At 41.0% G+C, this 22978-nt stretch overlaps 1 protein-coding gene across 4 annotated transcripts in view; it reads right to left on the reverse strand.

Annotated features, from left to right (window-relative positions):
• The window catches only part of mark1 (MAP/microtubule affinity-regulating kinase 1), a 47384-nt gene that overhangs the window by 6420 nt on the left and 17986 nt on the right, over nucleotides 1-22978 (reverse strand). For 3 of the 4 annotated variants that reach the window (XM_017478717.3, XM_017478719.3, XM_047158120.2), the window contains exons 2-16: nucleotides 20815-21018; nucleotides 18238-18291; nucleotides 9880-9928; nucleotides 7088-7153; nucleotides 6915-6985; nucleotides 5554-5610; nucleotides 5224-5460; nucleotides 4649-4768; nucleotides 4399-4498; nucleotides 3650-3762; nucleotides 3397-3550; nucleotides 2620-2768; nucleotides 1825-1922; nucleotides 1342-1503; nucleotides 857-1120 (exon numbers count right to left, since the gene is read on the reverse strand). In XM_017478717.3, coding sequence (XP_017334206.1) covers nucleotides 857-1120; nucleotides 1342-1503; nucleotides 1825-1922; nucleotides 2620-2768; nucleotides 3397-3550; nucleotides 3650-3762; nucleotides 4399-4498; nucleotides 4649-4768; nucleotides 5224-5460; nucleotides 5554-5610; nucleotides 6915-6985; nucleotides 7088-7153; nucleotides 9880-9928; nucleotides 18238-18291; nucleotides 20815-21018 — 1898 coding nt within the window. Of the gene's footprint in view, nucleotides 1-856; nucleotides 1121-1341; nucleotides 1504-1824; nucleotides 1923-2619; nucleotides 2769-3396; nucleotides 3551-3649; nucleotides 3763-4398; nucleotides 4499-4648; nucleotides 4769-5223; nucleotides 5461-5553; nucleotides 5611-6914; nucleotides 6986-7087; nucleotides 7154-7238; nucleotides 9779-9879; nucleotides 9929-18237; nucleotides 18292-20814; nucleotides 21019-22978 lie in introns of those variants that run through there. The other variant, XM_053683228.1, reaches the window with a different exon arrangement.

Below are 22978 nucleotides of genomic sequence, written 5' to 3' on the forward strand. Positions count from 1 at the left end.
AAACAAAAAAACTTGGGTGTAAAAATGTCCTTACTGATACAGAGATCATGCCATTAATGCAAACTATTTTGTGACGGTTCAGTGGCATCATATCTTTTCAGTTATGTTTCTGTATATGTGAATTAGCTATACTGCCACTGGTGTCGCACCACAGAATATTTGCTGTTCCAACATCAGCTATAAAACCCCTGAAATGACTGCAGTACTGCAATGCCTGTACATTCCGTTTAATCAGACTGATGAAATGTGGATTTACTGTAGGCTCTCTGTTTTAAACACTGCAGCAGGCACATTGCTCACAGACAACACACTTTTCAGGGCATACGTTCTTGCTTTATTACTAGAATACCAGGCTCACTACAGTAGGTGAAATTTTGTCTGTCTACATAAGGTCAGAATAGGGAGTTTTATAATGTCACAGCAGCACTGGAGATTTAAAGCAAGTCCGCTGCAACACTGAGACACTGACTTGCAGAGGATGGGGAAGCCTGGGCTTTCCACTGAGCCGGACAGAATCGAATGACTGATCAAAATGAGGCTTGTTTTACAGCATGTCCTTGATTGACTGCGTCATGGTCAGAGAAACTGAAAACTCAGCATACTGAGTATGTGTTTGTGTTAGTGGCCACACCCCTCATACTGCAGTATAATTTCTATCACTAAGTACAAGTTGTATATAAGCTTGTTGCAGTAACTTAAATCATTTTTATCTTGCATAAGCTGTGGCTACATTGCGTGTGGGAGGAGCTTGGGATCGGAATTGTCAGAATTCTGTTTAGCGATCATTCCAAACATCACCAATGAGCCACCAGCTATAGTTTCGCCTCAGTGTAATGGAGAGGTTTGGCCAACTCACCTACGCACAAACTTGGAGGTGATCTTACTGATGATGCCCGTCGAAGTGCCCCTCCGAGTGTGGACCAGAGCACCCGTGTCATGTGAGAGCGTGGGAGAGGCGGGCGGGCCGTTGTAGGTCGCACTGCGCCGCTCTCTCAATTGGGCTCCGTGGAAAGTGCTGCGGGTAGACGTGCCCCGAGGGAAACGTGTTCGGTCTGGGGTCACGCTGCTGATACTGTGGGTCGATGGAGATGTAGCGGGTGCCCTGGAGCTGGAGCTAGGGCTAAAGGGAGAAAGAAAAGAGAGATAGCAATAGATAAATTATAAAAGCATTAAAATAAGCAGAAGGGGACAAACGGAAGCAAATATTAATGAAAGCAATCCAAAGCCTGCTTCTTCTCTCAAGCACCAATCATCAGTCAGGAAAGAAAAAAAAAAAAAAACCCATACGAGATTGCAGGTTATGTCAAGCTATAATTAGCATGTTGGGTAATACGTGCTCACCCCTTGTACTCTGCATTATCCTCTATTGGAGGCAAGGGGGACTTGGTTGGATGGCTTGAGGCAGACATGGACTTCACGTGACGTGGCCTAGCTGACGCCAGTGCTGAGGAAGCTCCAGGAGACACAGAGGAGCCACTACCAGAGGCAGACATCTCCGTCAGACTGAAAGAGAGAAGAAACATGCATGTTTTATATGACACTCATTGTGTCAATGATGGACAACATGACAAGTGAAGCCAAAAATTCTGACACTCTGGCTGGCTGCAGTGCAATATTTACGCACTCCTACATCCCCATTTACATTTACGTGTCTAATCCTATTTTTTGGCAATGCTATAAGAGTTACTTTTATGTTAATATTTTGGTTTATTAGAAGATATGTATCAGGATGTGGTTGATGAATTGATTGACAGGTTTCTTCTTCACTATTCGATCAGTTATGGGGCATTCATTTCCCTCAAAGGGGCAGGAAGGGAAGCTCACCTGCTGTCCTTGCCATTAGGAATGGCTGAATAACGATCTGTGCTGCCACGCTCACACACGTACGTGTTCCTCCGCGTCATCCCTCCGCTTGTGCTGTTCTGTTAGTTCACGCGTACACGAACGCACACAGACACAAAAATAGGTCAGAGATCCTGTCTGCAATTTCTTGGATTAATACTAATTAAAAGGAGACTTCCCGTCACCTTTCTTAACAGGTCTTGATCTACACTTCCGGCAAAAGTTTAGAGACACTTGACCGAAATGTTTCTCATGATCTTAAAAATCTTTTGATCTGAAGGTGTATGATTAAATGTTTGAAATCAGTGTTGTAGACAAAAATATAGTTGCGCCAACATATTCATTTCTTTCATTAGAAAACTTACATTTTATTTACACGGATGACTTTGAGTGAAATATTCAGAAAGGCAGCCAATAATTGTCCAGCATAGACTTTCGAAACACAGTTTAAAAAGCATCTTAGGGGGGATTCCTCAAGAAATCGGTTGAGAAAATGCCAAGAATACATTTCTGGAAATTCTAGGCAAAAAGCATGTCTACTTTGAAAATGCTAAAATATGAAATTATTTTGATTTATTTTGTATTTCTTATCACAACATAATTTCCAGAGTTCCATTTGTGTTATCCCGGAGTTTTGATGACTTTATTATTATCCTAAAATGTGGGAAAATAATAACAAAGAATGAGTGTGTCTGAACTTTGGACCGGTAGTGTAATATGTAATCTTCAGGTTTATCCAGTCACCCTTGTGCATGACCCTAGTGTGTGACCTCTCACCCCTGAGGCTGTAGAAGACTTCCTGCGCTCTTGTGTGGTCAGCGGTGAGACAGCCGTGTCTCCTTTGGACTCCTCTTTCTTCTCTCCCTCCACACTGTTGGCCTGCGTGCGCTTGGTGTAGGACACGGCCGGTGGGATAGACGGGGCAACTGCAGGTCACACACAGTTATGTTAAACATTACATAATGAACATTATGTTATAAAGGGTCTGAGAGTGTATGAAAGGCCTTGCGTGTAGACTGTGGGCCTCTGTTAAAAAACAAAGAATTAAATGCACTGTTTGAATATTATTCCAATTTTCATATTATTTACATATGAAAAGGCAAAAACCCACATTCAAATGTTTGTTTCCACGATACCATAAAGGAAGTCTCAAATCAAAAAAGCTCATTTTTGCTTTCATAAACGTATATATATCACTTATGATATACTCCGTATCTAATTATGTATCTTTTAAAAAATATATATAATACACTAATGTCCTAAATGTATTATTGCATGAAAGTAGAACGTGATTTGTTTAAATGAGGAGGTAAAAGAGCTGAAGGACTAAATTGTAGCTGCATCGCTCTCTTTCTGTAGAGATGAAGTAAGTGCTAAATCTATTTTTTTTTGTTACTATCAGCACGTGCTCGAACAGCATTGTAGACGACGTACGAAATCGACAAACATGTTGACTAACCTCAGACGACACTGAACATCACATATTAATTATAAAGTACAATATGATTGTCGATCAAGATGGAAATTTCCTTTAAAATGTGTGTGCACGCTGACCATGATCACTGTAGCGGCGCTGTTTCTGCGTGGCGGAGATGCTGCGCTGCACTTTGGAGTGAGCTGGAGACTGGGATGAGCTGTTATTCAGGTCACTGCTGGGTCGGGGCATCTGACACAGGTTTGTGCTGGACAGAGACTCGCTTCCCTCAAACTGCGAGAGACAAGGAACATTATGAGGTTAACGCAAATAGCCACTAGTAATAGCGGTTGACTTACTGAAAAGGAGACTAGCTGTGTGTGTGGTTCTTGCCTCAGGAGGTTTTCTGCCCAGAAGCAAATAAGTAGCCATGACTTCATCGTATTTCTGAGCCACTAAGGAATCGGTGATCTCTTCTTTGGGGAAACCCATTGTAATCATCAGGTCTAAAGGAGAGAGAACATCACAGATTAGCTATTCATCTTGTTAACAGCAGCAGGTTAAAGCACTATAGAGAGAGAGGGGAAAAGAGTGCTAAGAATGATAAAGTAAGAGAACATGTGGCGGAGGAGTGAGTTTTACAGTGTGTTTATAATCAGCATCGTTTCATCCCAGCTAACAGAACATTCGGAGAACATTTAGTAATGTATTCAAGAGCAATCCTTCAATGTTTTATTAATATAATATGATTATGGTTTGCCTTAACATTTTAACATCCCAATCAGATAAAAACAAACGAACAAAACTGCACCGGATATAGTGCACTTTACCATTTTGTAGCCACATCTGAAAGCAGAGTGGAGCAGAATATCCGCTAGTTTCTAAATGACTATCCAACAGGGCACAGAATACCCATAATACACTTTGCCTTTTGTAGGGAGTCATTCTGGATAAAGTTGTGGAAACATTTCTGCCAACATTCATTAAAAAATGTTGCAGCAAAGTTGTACAACCTCTTATGAACGTTACAAATGTTCGTAAGATGTTCCTAACATGCTGAACGTTAGCCTACAAAGGTTAGCCCGAGTAATGATAACACTGCATGTATATACTGTATTGTGTGTTTACATGCGTGTGTGTACCTATTCTTTTGGTGTCGCTGAGGTCGGCTTCTGGCTCCGTGTACGGTTTTAGCTCCTCCTCCTCGTGACCCACGTTCATCCAGCGGTCTTTCATGATTTGCTTTGTGAGGAAATTAAGGCGCATGTTAAGGTGCACACGACGTGCCGAAACTTTGCAAAACTCAACAAAAAGTTGAATCCAGGGCCTGACATAAGCTGATGCAGGGACTCTTACTGCAGTGTTTATTGGGATTCTGAGAAAAGCTTGTACCTCTAGACTGCCACGTTTGCCTGGGTTCAGCACCAGCAGTCGTTTCAGTAGATTTTCACAGTCGGTGGACATGTAGAATGGGATACGGTACTTCCCTCGCAGCACTCGCTCTCTCAGCTCCTGAGAAGATGAAGTGGACACGCTCAGTTAGCGCACGACACAACTCACTGGGCTGCCATGCACAAGTTAACCAAGACCTCTCTGAGCCGTAGAGAATTTAGAGGTAAAAGTTCAAACTGAACAACTTCCTGACAAACAGGCATTAGAATGGAAGGAGGTGCGGGTCAATGTCTGAAGCCAAATTTTTATGTCAGAAAAGATTCAGAGGTTGATACAGATCTATGTTGATTCGTATATTTAATTTTCAGTAGATGTATTTGAACATGTTGATACAAGTTCAAAGCGTATAATGATTTATGCAGGCTATTTGCACAATATTAAACCAGTACCTATAAAATTAAATAATTCTAATTGAAAGATTAACTACGTCTTGGCCGATTTACTATTCTGAAGGTGTATAAACTTGGTTTATTTCTTAATAGAATAATTAGAACATGAGCATTAATTAAACGGACCTTTAAGTTCTGCCCGTCAAAAGGCAGCGAGCCGCTGACCAGTGTGTACAGAATGACCCCCAGGCTCCAGACATCCACTTCAGGCCCGTCATATTTCTTGCCCTGAAAGAGTTCAGGAGCAGCGTAGGGGGGACTGCCGCAGAATGTGTCCAACTTGCTTCCAATGGTGAATTCATTACTGAAGCCAAAGTCTGCTATCTTTATGTTCATATCAGCATCCAGGAGCAAGTTCTCAGCCTGCAGACAAGGACAGACAGAGTAAGGACAAAATAAACCTGTCCAGAAAAGGGTCAAGAGGTCATAAAGTGACAGCCGAGGAGCACAATTCACCTTGAGATCCCTGTGGACTATCCTCTTCTGATGACAATATTGCACTGCAGACACAATCTGAAAGACACACACACACACACAGACGAACAGAGCGAGCACAAAGCATCATTAAATCACCTCTTTAGGATACTAAATCCTGACGTGCAGATCGCTGTAATTTTAATTTGGGGGATTATGTCTGTTAGCAGCTGCATGATGAAATGATGCATTATAGTATTGATCAGCAGCATATTCATTGTCTTGTAATGATGAAATCAGATAAACGCCTACTCAGTTATGGCTATGAAAGGGCAAGCTCAAAGGCTTGTAATGATTCCTGTATAATGTAATGGCAGCACTGCATCACACCGCTAGGGGTCAGTGTGTGTGTTAAGCCTTATACAAAAAGATCTTTTTTCCCTCCAAATAACACCACTCCAGAATTTTGGGCACCAGAAACTAAAATGTAAAAATTCAGTACCAGTGGCTCCGGTTTGATTGTTCTTGGTACATATTATAGAGACTTGGGAGCTGGGCAACCGTTCAGCAGCGTTCGACGCACATTCCGCAGAACATCGGCACTATGTTTGTACCGTCAAAACTAAAACCTAGCAAAAGTTTGATGAACAAAAAGAAACACTTGTTTTCGGATGGCACGTAATGCCGATTTAAAGGAGGATTTGTCCATCATGTCAGTTGTGATGTCAACCATTTGCATTCCACACTGCAGAATTTTGAAGTCTTGAAGATTTCATAGAATCAAATATATGACGGTTAACCACATGCAGAGACGCCAGGGTCACTTTTTTTTTTTTTTTTTTTTAGCAAAAATTGGCCTAGTTGTGGAACAAGTTTGCGGGTGGAAAAACCAAGTCCACAGGCTGCGTTTTTTCTTTGCTTAGTTTAAAAATAACCCAAAGCCACAAAGATCCTCTTCTGAAGCAAATAATTGGAAATCAATCATGTGTTAAACTCTTAAAATAGAAATTTCTGACCTCTGACAAGGAAAATATAAAGATGGTGCCCTTTCTACTCTACATTACTATTTGGAAACTCTGAGCGGTCTCATCAAGCCTGAGTTACTGAGAAATGGCAACCTTGCCTTCACACCAGATAAGACAAAGGAACACTTCTTCCATGTTAAATGTAACAAGGTCATCACATGCTGCAGTAAAGGGGATGGAGTATTTCTGCTGTCATCCCTGTCCCACTCACATGCATCTGTCCAACTGGTTTAAAAATTTTTTTAAAAATAAATAAATAAATAAATAAATAAATAAATAAATAATCAACCAGAGCTCCAACTTCTACTGGTCCTGCTTGTGCCAGCTCGTTTTATGAAAAATGTGGAAATGTGACTAGATTCAACTTGATCCACTCACCTGTCGAAACTTGGCCCTGGCTTCCTTCTCCTTCATTCTTCCATGTGCAACTAAGTAGTCAAATACTTCGCCTGTGATACACACACACACACACACACACGAATTCAGACATCTGGAACCACCAGTGTCGTGTACATAATTCCTTACTGTAGACTGAGAACATTAAAACTCACCTCCACTAGCATACTCCATTATCAAATAAAGTGTCTTGTCCGTTTCGATGACCTCGAATAACTTAACTGCGGAGAAGAGAGAATAAGAGGATAATAGCTGTGTGTAAACAATGAAAAATTGCTGGTGTTCTATTGCTTGTTTAATGTCAACTTTTTTTTTTTTTTTAAAGGGTGAATTTCTGAGACGTTATGCCTTAGAAATAAACTTCTATGAACAAAGAGATCATGTACCATAGCACACATTACTCCATCAAACAAAACAATCCTGGTAACGAGTGAACTCTGAAGTCTGTGTGCGCAGTGTGACAGTACTCAGAGGACCAGCGTTATGGACGGACACATACACACACACGCGTGCATGATACGTTCGTCTTAATATCCATGTGAGGACTTTTGACATAATTATTAATACAACTAATTTATGCTACATCTAAGCCTAACCTTAAGAAAAACTTTACACTTTTTTTGTGCATTTTTTAACAAAATGCAGATTTTGTTCAAATAAAATAAAATAATATATATAAAACAGCGAAATACACACACACACACACACACACACACACACACACACACACACACACAACATGGCCTTCACACTGAAACAGTAGAATGTCTAGGTTTATAGGCATGGGAAAGTCTTTTAGAATTCTCACCCTAATGTGTTTAGGATAACACTACTTTTACAGAATGTATCGATTGTTTACAATTAAGTCAGAGAGCTAGATTGCACATGGGTTATAAACCATTCATAGATGTGATTTGAAGTCAGAGTTGCAGTAGAAATGACTGCAGCAGCTATCTTGTGCCACCCTTGTGACCACGCCCCTGAGATAAAGAGGGAAGGATGAACACCATCAGGAGTAGTAATAAAATGTGTAGACTGAACAGAGACAGAATAAGGTGAAGATAGCAGCAAGTCAGTGGTGTTTATTTACAGCTTAAGTAAACTCAGTTTTAGCCAAAAAGAGAAATCATACAGACACACACTGTCTTATACGCTGGGCTGCAAAGCAACGTGATGGAGACAGAAAGATGTCCTGTCATCACAATCAATAGTACAGAGGCAAAGTGTGGCCTGAAGACAAAACTGCTGATAAGGCGCCTGCCCTGAGCTTGGTCATCTCACTACTGCAACACTGCTCTGTTAGCAACATGATCCAGTTCAAATGTAATTAAAATGTAGAGTGAGAGACAGAAAGGGAAATGTGCAGCGTCATAAAGGAAAGCGAGCGGTAAGGTAGAGAAGGAGAGCAGGAAAACAAGCCCCGTTACTCAAGAGACACGCGTTAATCAGAGGAGAGAAAGGTTGCGAGGGAGGAAAAAAGGGGGTAGAATGAAAGAAATATGAGAGGGCATGCAAGGGTGAGGAGAGACAGGGGAAAAAGAGAGCGCAATAGTGAAATGTTTTCAGGGTCTGGGTCTTTATAGTCTCATCACACAGACACAGGCTCTGATCATGCTTTATGGGGGTAATTCAGTGGTCTCTTGCTGGGCCATCGCTCACTCAAAGACAAAGACGCGCGCGCACACACACACGATTCTATCAACAGCAACCAGTGCTCAAACCCAGCACTCTTATGCCATTTCACCCTTCACCCATTTCTTGGGGGTACTGGTAAGTAAACTCCCTTCTCTAAAGGTTTTAATGCAGAGTTATGTCTTTTTTTTAATGGTTGCAGTGTGGTTTTGCTCACCAACTGATTCCACTTAGAGACCATTACAGCTACACAATAACAGCTAAAACTACAAGCACAATTGTACACCAAAGCTTGAAAGAATGATTTTATTTTCATCTCAATTTATCTGAATAGTAAAAAAAAAAAAAGAAAAGAAAAACTTTTTAAAAGCTTTTCTTTCACATTATAAGCGTCTATTCCTTCAAATGTACAAACCTCAAAATCAAAGAAACAAACAAATAAATACATACACATCGCTACAGTATGCAGGTAGGAAAACCTGTGGAGAGCTTGAGAATCAACAAACATCTCCATCACAAACCAAAAACATTCACAATCGTGAAAACAGGATGAATCGTGCAGTCCTAACATGCATCCAGCACCTTGCATAAGTATCCACCCCTTTGAACCTTTCCACAGTGTTGCAACCTGGACTTAGTTGGGATTTTTAATATTTGATTATTAAGATACAGGGGGGTGTAAACTTTTGAACAAGATGAAGATCGGTGATAACCGTTATGATCCCACTTTTTTTTAATTCTAAACATTTTGCAGATTGTGCAAGGTGTATGTAAACTTATAACCTCAATTAGACCTCGCCACCCAGCTTTCTGGAGAGTCTGGTATGTCCTGTGAACAGCTTCTTCCATTGAAACGTGCATCTCTTCAGCTCCTTTAGGGTGAACCATGGCCTCTAGGTTGCTTCTCTGACTAAAACCCTCCTTACTCGGTCACTGTCGTTCGGTGGATGTCTTCCTTAAAGCAGAGCTGCAGTTGTGCCATATTCATTCCTAGTTTGAATTGGTCTCCATGATGCTATTTGTTTATATTGAGAAACATGTGACACTTTAAATGCAACACAGGTGGACTCCATTCACCTTATGATGTGACTTCTGATGGGAACAGTATACACCAGAACTAATTCAGGCGGTTCACAATTCAGTATTGTGGGCTATTTGAGTAGAAGCATGACATATAATCCCAATTAAGTTGATTTCAGTTCCAGGGTGTAACACTACAAGATGTGGAAAAGTGAAAAAGCGGTGAATACTTACGCAAGGGATAGTACATCGATCAAGGCTAATAAAAGTATATACTGCACATATATGGTCTTACCTATATTAGGGTGATTCAAAATCTTCATAATCCTTACTTCACGAAAAAGCTGTTGAGAAAAAAACAACAACAATAAGTTTAATAGTATTTTTTTAAGCCTTTTTGCATTTCACACAATAATAATTAAGGTGCTATAGTTACTCGGAAGCACATGCCATTGTACCGAAACCTGTCTACAGATTTACCTTCAATAAAAAAGTCTGAACCTGTTACAGTTTCTTGCAAGATTGTTGGATTTGTAGTTTGATCACTGTCACTAGTGAAAGGCTGTACAGTGAGAAAACAGTCATACGTGATTTTTTTTTTTTTTTTGAAATATGAAAGATCTTGACTGGAGGCACTGTGGCGCAGTGTGAAACATTGCTGCCTCACAGCTCCAGGATCGATCCTGAGCTCAGGTTACCATCTGAGTGGAGTTTCTGTGTCCTCTATAATCACCAGTTTCCACCCACCTCCCAAAAATGTGCCAGTTGATGGGTTTTTACTACACTGTGAATGCGTCCGCATGGTGCCCAATGATGGGATGGAATCCTGCTCAGGGGGTAATGTCTTATCTATTGAGTTAAATCCTAATATTACACAACAACCTGCCTCCTACATTGTTTTTTTTTGTGGTGCTGTTTGTTGACAAAATGTGAATTCATATGCCACCAGGTCAGATGGTGTTCAATAATTCAACATTGGAATTCATTCAAAATGACCAATTTTCAAAATGGTTTTGAGAAGCCAGAAAGCTGTATCTGAGCCTGTCTCTCTTAAAGAACCCTGACTAGAACCCTCATTGTCAGGGTTTCCTCTTCCTGATCTTCCTACAAACATTGCGCACTTGATCGCTGTCAGCTCCGTTAACGGCTTTATGTTGGGATTAGAGTCTCGCTCACTGGTGCGTGCTTTGGAGAATAGCGCCTGCCAAATGAATGCATTTAAATGTAAAATGATGTCCTGTCTCTGCATTGCCTCAGAGTTATACACAGCAGTCAGCCCCTTGCAGACTAAGCAGCAGCTTGCAAAAAGGTAAGATGTGAACCACAGGTTTCCGTTTCCCCTGCAGAGAAAATTCAACCACAGAGAAGTAACAGATGTAACAAACAGAGCTGCTATTCAAAAGGCCAAAACAGACTACTTTTTTTTTTTTTTTAAACCCGGAGCAACAGGAGGTCTTTTCTATGAATGAACAGTAAATTAATGTCTTGCCTGGTCATCCAACCAGCAGGCGCTAGCCTTGCGCTCTGGTATGATTGGCTAAGCAGTGACTGACGTGAGCAATACGTATATTTCAATCGAGTGCAGGAAATGGTGAATGCTACTGTATTCTCATGCACTCTGCTTTCGACACATGAAATTGTCCACTTTTAGACTATAAGAGACTAGTTTTAAGGTTGATGCATTTTTGGGGAAAGCTTGAAAAAGGCACAACAGGCCCAACTCTGCCTTTAAAAGAGAGAGATTTAGCGAGAGAGAATGCATGGCTGAGAACAAGTGAGGGGACAACAAATGGTCAAAAAAAAGAAGGGGAGGGTTCTTTCAACTCCATCAACGGCAGACCACCAAACTCCAACAATACATGCTGGCAGATCAATTCATCACATGACAAAGCGGTCACGCAAACACTTTGTTCTTGGGTGCACCTCTTCAGATGCGCCGAATTTTCCACCCATTGCAGAAGCATCAGCAGCTCTACGTGGGAACACTGCTTTAGAGAAAATAGAAGTCCGTACCAGTGCACATCTGTCACCCGAATCTGGTTAAAATGCTAATGATGCGGAGTAAGAGCATTGGGACATGTAGATTGGAATCAAATTCCACTGTGAAAAATACAAAGTTAACAGAGTGCCATTACTTTAAGAGGTAATGATAGCCTATTAACGATGATAATGATTGACTGCTTGCTGGAGCTGAGTGTATTTGGAATATATATATATATATATATATATATATAAAAATCGCATGATTCAGCATGTTTAAAATACGACTGGTATTTTGACTTTGACCTCTAGCTGATGATGGGAATGTGTCCACTCTTTCTAAAAGAGAACTCTCATAAGAAAGAGACACAATCAGGAGAACAGTTAGAGGAAAAATAACACGCATTTGTCTGCTTGGTGCTGCACGTCAGCTGCGGAGAAATCCAGGCAGCTATTTTTAGAAAGATATTTCTAAACTCGACCGCAGTGACGCAACAGCATTCCAGTCTGAAGCAGATGAGAATATAACTCCCCGTAGGGCATTCATTGATGCTACATTTGAGATCATGTCATGCAGCCTGGACCTCACCAGATGTACTTGCATACTACAACATAAGCGGTGTGTAGCTCTCCTGAATACCTCCCGAGTATGAGCATCTGGAAACGTGATTAACGAGTTGGGGTCAATTGTGTAAAAAGGTGCAATTAAAGGCAGCCGACCATTCAGCAAGTCATGATTTAAAGCTGATCCGTGCACAACGATGTGGTTCTGAGTCGTGCAAACAGCTCGATTTCAATTTACAAAAATAAAGGAGGGGGGACCGCACGTCCTTCATTAAGGCTGAAAGGCACAAAGGCCACACCACTCTCATGTGGACAGACAGGCACAGTGGCCATGACACCTCCATATACATCAGGGGTGTCCAAATTTATCCGGAAAGGGCCGGTGTGGGTGCAGGTTTTCATTCCAATCAAGCAGAAGCCACACCTGAGTCTATTGAAAGCCAAGATCAACTGATTAAACAGGTGGAATCAGGTGTGCCTCCTGCTTGGTTGGAATGAAAACCTGCAACCACACCGGCCCCTTGTGGATAAGATTGGACACCCCTGATATAGACTTACAGGCACACGCCATCTTCACTGGGAATGACTGTACACTATATGGATTTATTAGATAATACACAAGCACACCGTGCATGTACATTTAATACTACACTTATAATAAAAAGGGATGTCTCATCTCGCAGCGTAGACCATTTGGATTCAGACACATCATAAATACTGCGGTGTACAGTGCACTGATTCAAATCAGTGATTCTTAACACCCCTAAGCACACAGATAGTGAGCACACCGCAGCTTCAAACAGGACAACGAGGCATACGGAGAAAAACATTCCGAAATTCCCCGAAATAAACCTAAACCGATTAATTACTTCCACAGTCCGCCACATCACGGAGCATGCGAGACGGCCATGTCACGGGTAACACAAACGAGATCCACTAATGCCAGAGTTAAAACCCTGATGCCTTGATTTGTAGTGCTTACGACTGAGCTTGGTTGATTCATTTCATAACTTACAGCATTTCGTTTTAGAAATGACAGCGAGAGAAATGGGGCCAAGAGCTTTATATCAGCGTGTGCGTCATTAATCTTCCTCTCAGAGAATGAGGCATTGGAGAAGAGCTTGATGAGGTTGAGATGCTCCAGTGGTCACAAACACACACACAACGCTAATACACACATTAATCATATATCCATCATAACAAACATTATAAAAAGACAAAAATAACACATTACTGTACCAGACACAGATTTATATCACTCGGTTACATTAAGAAATGGGCTCACACGAGAAGCTGTTCTGAGCACAAAAAAAAATCCATCATATGCGGCTTACGTTATTGATTGCTATTTTGGGAAATTTTCCAATTTTCCAGAGCCTCAAAAATATAGCTGAGATATGAAAAGACCGCGTAGGATTCTCATTTCAGGTTTGCTTTTATGAGCCACTCCATCTCCACAAACGCAGGCCTCTGTCCGTGTTGACATGATTAAGGGAAACAGAAGGAATTTCAGTGCGGCCAGCTTCAGGGAACAGTACAAGGAAGTAGGTACAAAGAGTTCACCACCCAAATCTTGCATGCTTGCTATTAGGAGTGCATGATATGGACAAAAATATGGGCAGTGGTGGCTTAGTAGTTAAAGGCTCTGGGTAACTGATCAGAAGGTCAGGAGTTCAAGCCCCAGCACTGCCAAGCTACCACTGTTGGGCCCTTGAGCAAGGCCCCTTCCCTGTTCATGGAAGAGGTGGGTATTTAGCTGTTTTTTGAAGATCGTGACAGATTCAGTGTAAAGGTTCTGGTAAGGGTGCTAAGTACAAAAAGGTACCAAGTAAATGTGCTAAGTTCACGTAACGTCACTACAGTGGAAAAAAATGACTAAATGCTAAAAATTAGCATTTAGTCAGGTTTTTTGGATTAATTTCCTGTTAACAGGGTCTAAACACATGCAGCCTGAACTCAGGACTGTAAATAAACTTAACAAGTTATTAGCAGTAACTAAGCTCATCATAAAGCGGAAATAAAAAATGATATAAACTACGCACGCATGTGATCCGTGTTAAACAGCAGATAAAGCGCGAAACCGTACTGTTTCGTTTTCTTAATTTAAACCCCCGTTCATGAAAAACATCCACGGTTTTATGTGTTTGGCAGCATAGAACAAGTGAAGCGAAGATACATCAGAGAAAGAAGTTGTGTAGCTCTGCTCCGAAGTCAGACAGAGGTATTAAGGCGTATACGTTTCGTATAGGATAAAAAAGAGGCATCAAGGAAACACATAATGAGACAACACGTTCTTTTGTTGATGTTCAAGCTGCAGACACTAGTTTTCACTAGACACTAGTTTTCATCAAAACACACATCAAAATCGTCCGACAGTGATCACCGATAACATCGCCAACTGTCCCAAGACTTGCAAATAGTGGTGGATATCATGATACTTGAAGGAATTTCTTCTACACACGATAAATATCACAATACAAATGTTTGCTAAGACACTGGCAGAAAAAAACAGAAAAAAAAATAACCTGAAAAAGCTGAATTTCAAAAATACATTTGAAAACATTTATTTAAAATACATTTAATATTTAAAAAAAATAACACTTCAACAAGAAATAAATATCTATTTTTTAAAAATTGTAAAAACAAAACAAAACAACAAACAAAAAAAAACCCCCAAAACAAACAAATAAATAAAAAGTTTACATTTTACAAATTTGAAGATTCAGTATGAAATTTTACCATCAGCTTCCAATCAAAGTTTGTAATCGTCAAAATGTTTTAAAAGCAGGTGTCACGATACTGTCTATCTCTCACACTATGAGACGACACATTTTCTATCATCATATCGCTCTCATATCATCATATTGCCTAGTCGTAATTGCAAAGGACAATACTGTGATAATTATTAATCAAATAACAAATTGTGCAGCTGTAGATGCTACTGATTAGTAGTGAGAAAGACCAGCTGATGTTGTGAAGCCTTGAATCAGTGGATCAAAGGCCTTGCATCACTTTAACTAGAAAATTGCATTTCCTGAAGAAAATGCAGATTAGTTGCATAGATTACGGAATGGTACACTGTTGTTAAGGTAGGCTGTAAAGATAGGTTGTTGCTACGCAGGTGCTACGGTATTCCTCGTGGTTGTTCCTATGAAAAGAACGAGACAGGTGAATTCTAAATACATTGTTAAATAAACACCGGTGAAGGGTAAATGCCTTGCTGGTGGCTTGGCTGTGCTGGGATTTGAACCCACCTCCTTCCGATAGGCTCGCCTTAAACCGCAGAGTCACCACTCCAGCGTAAATGTGATTTGAATGTACTCAAATAAACAGGGCCGTGCGAATCTGCGGGACATAAAACTGAACATCTGGAACTTGTGACTCACCTTCACTAAGCAGTCACCAAAAGACGGACGCAAACAGACTTTTATAAACATGTGTATGGACCATGTTAAATAGACAGTACGCTATTATGATTATAGGCTGTCCGATGTTAGCCTAAATGTTGGTATCGATTTACTGCAGTTTCCTGGTTACAGGGTGAAAGGTCATACCATGTCATGCTTTAACCTCTCAGCTTAAGGACTCAAACGCAGCGGATCATCAGGAACTAGGGACGGGCGATATGGACTTAAAACAATATCACGTTCATTTCTGGTATTTATTGCGATAAAAATAAGAGTGATGATACAAATATAGTACCGTGCACCACTGTTTGTAGCTACAAGTGATAGCTGTGATCTTGAGCGCCTCAGAAACACAAACACTGCTCTAAAAATAAAACCGATTTTGTGTAATCAAACCAGTTCCAGATTGTAGAGGTAGCTCCTCGTTTAGCGATAAACTCCTCCTCAGCTTCACGTCCGCCTTTCCGCCGTACTTGTTTGCACGTGAGCTGCGAATGGGTCGCACACTGTCCAGACAGAAATACGTCATCAACTAGGCTTTGTCGTTATTATCAGGGGAAGACTAATTCTTCTTGTGGGAGAATTTCTACCAGTATATTGCAAACGATAAGATCTCGCCCATATCCCCATCAGGAACACCAGCAGGAACTGTAACACCAAACACTCGAGTCTATATAACGAAGCTCAGTGACGTGACTAGCCTTGAATATCACAGCAGAATTTACACTGTACGCAGGCACAAGAGTTTCGATTGGGCTCTCTGAGCCTTGATAAGGTGTTTAATTATTACACCAGGATCTTTTTTCTCTCGCATGAAGATAACAAATGATAGGAGACTAACTTGTTTTGCAGATGGCCCACATCATCAAACGTAACTATAAACCTTGAGAACATTTTTTTATAAAGTTCTTCAAAAAAAAAAAAAAAGGAAAAAAAAAAGAGAAATCTTTATAATTAGCGATCGGAAGATCAACTGTTCAAACACTCAAGCACGTACTCAAACAGAAATCTAAACCAGAGTCTCTGTTTTTAATAATAAAGTCGAAACTTACTTTTCAACTTACAAAATTCCACAGGCAAAATTCCAGCATTATTCAATTAATTTGGACTATTCACAGTGCTACCCACACACATGGCACGGAACAGTGTGCCAGGCGCTATGAAATACACTGAGAGACGCTTTAAACGTGCTAAAGCCCGCATTCACGCTCCACTGTTAAACTTCATTTCACTTGCAAGTTAAGTGTCTCCTTATCACACTGCCACAGTTAGTTACAGATTATGAGCTACAAAATTGCTTCATACCAGCTAATCCATTATTTCTCCTTGGAGAGTGGTCCTGCTTCGAATTTTACACCTTCAGGCTGTAATTAAAGTTGAATCAAACTTAAATTTGACCCGTTTGCAGCTTATCTTTCAAAGCGCCGCCAGTTTAGTGCATGGAAGAGAAAGGTCTCCGTTGTACAGGCATGGAGGGAAACGTCTTCGGTTCAAAGAACTGAATCATTTACACGTTTAGCATCACGTGGACCTAAAAGTACTGCAGAGTTTTCCATTATATCCTAATGAGGTTCTTGTATACCCCTTTTCTGTTCAATTCAGATGTGTGTTCACAAAACTGCATTGGGAAAACAAACTGTTGATGAATAGTTTGCAGATGTAAATAACACACCGAGAGCGATTCCTGATGATGCAGTGCGCCAACCGGGCGGTGAGCAGTCAAAAAGTCAAACACTCCGAAACCGCAGGCAGCCATACAGCAAAAGTGCCAGACGCACAAATCCCAAATATTCTCAAATATTCCAAATATGGCTTTATCCCAAATTATAGCATATACCATTTTATCCCACTACCTACTTCTCTTCTAATGTATAACAGCTACCAGTTAGGGGAAACACAGAGCCAACCGCTGCACACACAAGATCCTACAGCAACTGAATATACTTGGAGAAAAGCGCTAACTGCCCTCTTCCATATACATTAGCTAATAGAGGCTTGCGATGGACTCGTGTCATTAGTGTCAGAGTGTCATACAAAGCTCACCGATGGGACGCAGATCATGATTTCTCGACGATCGAGCGTCACTCAGGAGCTCTCGTGTTCCCTTCTTGCAGAAAGCTCACATTAATAATGCCTCTTAAAGACTTAACATACATTTAAAAAACACCCCATGACTCTTTCGTGCTACTTCTCCACATGGAAGCATTGGCAATATATATTTATCCATGTTGCTTATGGCAACTAAAATCACTGGAACGTTCAAAACATGTGACTCAGCGTGCCCATGTTTTGTCCTTCATGTGTCTTTACAGCTTGAACAGCACGTTGCCCTGAACGACATCTATTACACAACCGTGACATGCTTGTGACGGTGTATTATCACAGCTGGTCTATTAGTCACGATTCCTAACACAAGAAAGGTAAGAAATGCGCCTGGAAATTCTTGCCTTGAAATACTGTTTTCAATAAAGAACCGTGATCAGAAGTGCATTTTAAACAGATCACTAATGGACTTGTGAGGATACGTCCTCATCCCTCAGCCATAACGATAACAGGCGAGATCGTTCACGGGGACTTTACGCGGCCTCCATAACTACATAATAAACCCGCAGGCAGGCTTTACTTGTGCTGTGAGACATGACAACTTGGTTTAAGTTGACACCCGGGTAAACAGTGAACATGGGGTTAAAAGAAGAGCTCACCTTTTGTAAACTAGTGGGGTTTAACTGCGTCTTATCGATGATCTTCACAGCAACCTGAAAGAAAGAGAGGTGTGAATTTGCAACCATTCAGCAAAGACTCAAGCTCATGGAGTATTCCCAACTGAGCAGTGATGAGAAAACACAGACAGACAGACAGACAGACAGACAGACAAAGAGAGACAATGAGACAGACAGGGAGAACATAACAGACAGACACAAAGAGAGACAACGAGACAAAAAGATACAGGGACAATATAACAGACACAACGAGAGACAATGAGACAGAAAGAGACAGACAGGGACAATATAAGAGACAGACACAAAGAGTCAGCCAGAACAGAGAGAAACAAACAAAAACAGAGACAAAAAAAAGACAGATTGAAAGATACAGAAAGAGACAAAAAGAGAGAATGAGACATACAGAGAGACAAACATGCAAAATGGACAGTTCAGATCAGACTGATTTTAAAGCAGTATTATGTGAGGAATCAATTATACACAATCAGCCAAGACCTGTTTGGTGTCTAGACATTTACTGTTGCAGTTTTGAACGGAAGCTTTGAGGCTAATGTAGCTAACAAGTGATGAAAGCATGTAATGGAGGCTTCACTCAAAAGCTTTTTCATAAACTTACACACACTCACTTCAACCACATCTAGCGATCTAGTTTGGTCAGACTTGCAAAAAAAATAAAATAAAAATAAGCATAAGGATGCATGCAGAGATGACCGCTACAGAGAGGAGCCTAAAATGGTTTCTCTTATACTGTTGGATGGGAGTTGATCCTGGATCATAGCCAACGACACCAGTGGCTAAAATAAGAGTTGACGAGCGATGGGTCTTCTAGTGCATTCTACAGAAAGGTAGCATCGTGTTCTCAGTGAAGATGCCTTACAGCAGTAAGCAACAGGAGCACAATATTAGGCTGATCTTCTGGGTTTTTCACACACAACAAACTCTACAGTTTACTCAGAATGGTGCAATAAAGAAAAATAACATTCAGTGAGCAGCAGTTCTGTGGATGGAAACAGCTTGTTGATGAGAGAGATCAACGGAGAATGGCCAGACTGGTTTGAGCTGACAGAAAGGCTACAGTAACTCAGATAATCACTCTGTACAAGTGTGGTGATCAGAAAAGTATCTCAGAATGCATGAGATTCTGCCGAGACACTCAGATGGTTGGGTCAGAATTTGGCCCAACAGCATGAATCCATGGACACAACCTGCCTTGTGTCAACAGTCCAGGCTGGTGGAGGTGGTGTAATGCTGTGGGGAATGTTTTCTTGGCACACTGTGGGCCTGTTAATACCAAGCAAATATTGCTTGAATGCCCCACAGTCTATTTGAGTATTGTTGCTGACCATGTGCATTCCTTCATGGCCACAATTTACCATCTTCTGATGGTTTCTTCCAGCATGATGATGCACCGAGTTCAGTGTTCTTCACTGTTCTCCACAGTCACCGGATCTGAATCCAGTAGAACACCTCTGGGATGTGGTAGAACGGGAGATTCACAGCATGAAAGTGCACCTGAACAATCTGCAGGAATTGCATGATGTAATCAAATCAACATGGCCCAGAATCTCTAAGGAATGTCTTCGACATCTTGTGGAATCCATGGCACCAGAATCTGAGGCTGTTTTGAGAGCAAAGGCAGGCCCGACCCACTATTACTATAGTGTTCCTAATAAAGCGCTCAAAAAAAAAAAATGGAACTATTTCCATATTTCCAAGGCTAATCGTGATAACATTTTCCAAACATTATTTCTCAATATTACTGTGGTTAATTAACAGTTCTCAACTGGAGCTCTGATATTAGAGGTGTCATGGCTTATGGGCCCAATATGGCCTGCCTCCTTATTTCATTTGGGTCGTACAAACGTACGAAACTGCCTGCAGTACACTGCTACCTAGCTTTTTCATTTTGCTATTCGCCTAATATGACGGCTGATTCAGAGTCCTTAAATGCATACCAATGTGTGACTATATTGCTAAGAGAAGTGGGAGATGTATGGGAGAGTGGGAGGAGGTGTTAGTACGTAGCACAGATAAGTGGTCTGATCTCACTGTAAAGATAATGAGGAAGTCATGGAAGAAAACAAACAATTTCCATCATCAATATGACACATATCTAAATACAGCAGACGGACTCCCAGCTTAAAGCTTGAGAATTTAAATCTTGCTCTCACACACAGAAAGAGGCAGCTCTTACGGAGAAGGAGTCTTTGCTTAACAGTGCGTACAGTGGAACAGTTTAGGTCTGGAGTGTTCAACTTTATAAAGGTTTGCTTATAATATATCCTTGCTCACAAGGGTCCAAATAAGCAACTAACAAACCCCAAAAGAGGATCTGCTATTTGGGCCGCAGTCTACCACGACGGACCCTAGTCTTTGTTTGCTTTGCTCTCCTTTTCCCTTCTAATTGCCCTACATTCTGCTTTTCAACGCCTCAGATTACAGATGTAACCTATGTTACATGGATATGCACAATCGGTGCACCGGTAATAATTAGAAATTACTTTACACATTATGGCCCTTCACATGCTTCATGTTTAAAAGACAAAAAAGGCCAGTTACCTCCCGTCCTGTTAAAATATGACGTGCTAGTTTGACTTTGGCAAAGTTGCCCTTGCCGATGGTTTTGAGCAGCCTGTAGTTGCCGATGTGTGGCTGGTCCTCTGTGACGGACGCCACGGAGTTGCGACATCGCGGTAGACTCTGCCTGCTGGCCGACTTAGCCGGAGGTGCTGGGGGGTCGGGGAAGCCGTCCACGGATGTGTGCTGGAATACAGAGAGTGGAGATTCAGAAAACTACTGAAATGCACGAGTTTATGTCATAAGAGCGGCTCAGAATAGACATTTAACTTCAAACATGGACCAAACTTCAGCACTTCAGCACTAAACCAACATGACATACACAGTTCATCATAATACATGATACAACCCTCCCATAAGTGCACTTTGCGTTTTATTAAACATTCCTTATTACTCGTAGCCGTTCATGATAATTACGTTATCGACGTATCGTACAATATATGGACATGACCTTGTTCATCTTTGCTGGCCTTATTGTGTTTGAATGCGTGTTTGAATGAAGTTCACAGACATTTTAGCCGTTCGTGCTGCTTCTGTGCTCTTGTCTGGCCCAGGGCTGTCAAATTAAAATTTGGACTTCAAATATTTGTCGGATTTAAGATAAAAACGTAAAAACTGCACAGTGGAACTGAAGACGTGTAGTGAGCACTGGCACCGATTTGAATTAAAAATGACATGCAACATGTTGATACGGACAATGTTTTTTGAAGAAGAAAAATCTAGAAAGAATAGTTCTAGTGTTTTGAATTATCCAGTCACGGTCACTAATGTCAGGGTTTGAGCCGCTTAAGCTGCGTGAACTGTAGCTGAAGAGTGAATGAACAACGGCAAACTGAAGCGCTTTACTAGCGGCTTAATTAACTCGCCCGAACGCATCCCACACACACACACACACACGAGATTAATCAGACATGTACACAACAAAAACCTAATAATATTACAACTTGCTTCTACACAAAATGATGTTAATGCACAAATATACTTGAACGCAAGTTAGGCGCTAGGAAGACCACCTTGTGAATACGCTCTTTCTGTAACAACGCACTAGAACACAGACAAACGCAATATTGCATTACAATGTCTGAATACTCTTAAGAATGAAAAGTTCATTGCTCATTAAAAGGGTGTACTTGCAATATTTTGCTTTTCTATCATCATTAAATCAGTGGCATAAAATCTTTAATGTCTTAATGACAATAATATCGTTTATCGCAATTATTTCTGGAACGATACATCACTTAACAAAAAGTAGTTATCGTGACAGGCCTACTCATAGGCTAGTATCGCAGTGGCATCATGAAAATACATACTGAATAAATACTGTCGCAAATCCCTGGGTGCACCACTATGCTTCTGGTAACATGGGCAAGCAGCATATTAGAAACTTTTCTTCCTTCCAGGAGATGTATTTCACTTTTCCAAACATCTCACAATTTTTGGGATCATAGTCCAGACCATACACAAGCAGTCCAAACCGTGTGGCTTAAATCACCAAGGAAAAGCTAAAGGGAACTACAAATCTATCACTGACACTGTCACAATAGTCCTCTTTACAGTTTCATCCATACTGCTGAAGTAATTAATCATGCTTATACTGAAGGACACAGTGATTATGTTTACATGGACAATATTCAGATATTAACCCGATTAAGACGATACTCTGATTAAGAAACTAGCATGTAAACAGCGATTACTGATGATCTTAATCCTATTAAAGTCATACTCGAAGTAAACACAAACTGAATTAAGACGTGTGGAGTACTCCTGTTTTAGTCGCGTCATCGACGTGCATTACAGACATGTACACACCTTAATCACATTAACGTCGTGTGGGAGTTTTCACCGCATTTTGCGACAGGACACGTACACACACGGCAGCGCTCAACCGTTTGACCGCGAACAAGAGAGAACGGCTGCGTGCGAAACCGAGTACTTACCTACTACCGTATATAGTATACAGTAATACATGTATCTCGGCTACTATATAGTAGGTAAGTACGCGGTTTGGGACGCAGCCCACGGCTTCAAGCAGTCGTCTATGTGCACGTACAGCATGACAAATAATTAACTGCACTTGAAGCTTTCGTAAAATTTCAAATGAAACACCCAAAACTGTATACGGTACCATAACGGAGACCAACTGTAT

Source organism: Ictalurus punctatus, chromosome 10 (assembly GCF_001660625.3).
Source record: "Ictalurus punctatus breed USDA103 chromosome 10, Coco_2.0, whole genome shotgun sequence".
NCBI lineage: Eukaryota > Metazoa > Chordata > Actinopteri > Siluriformes > Ictaluridae > Ictalurus > Ictalurus punctatus.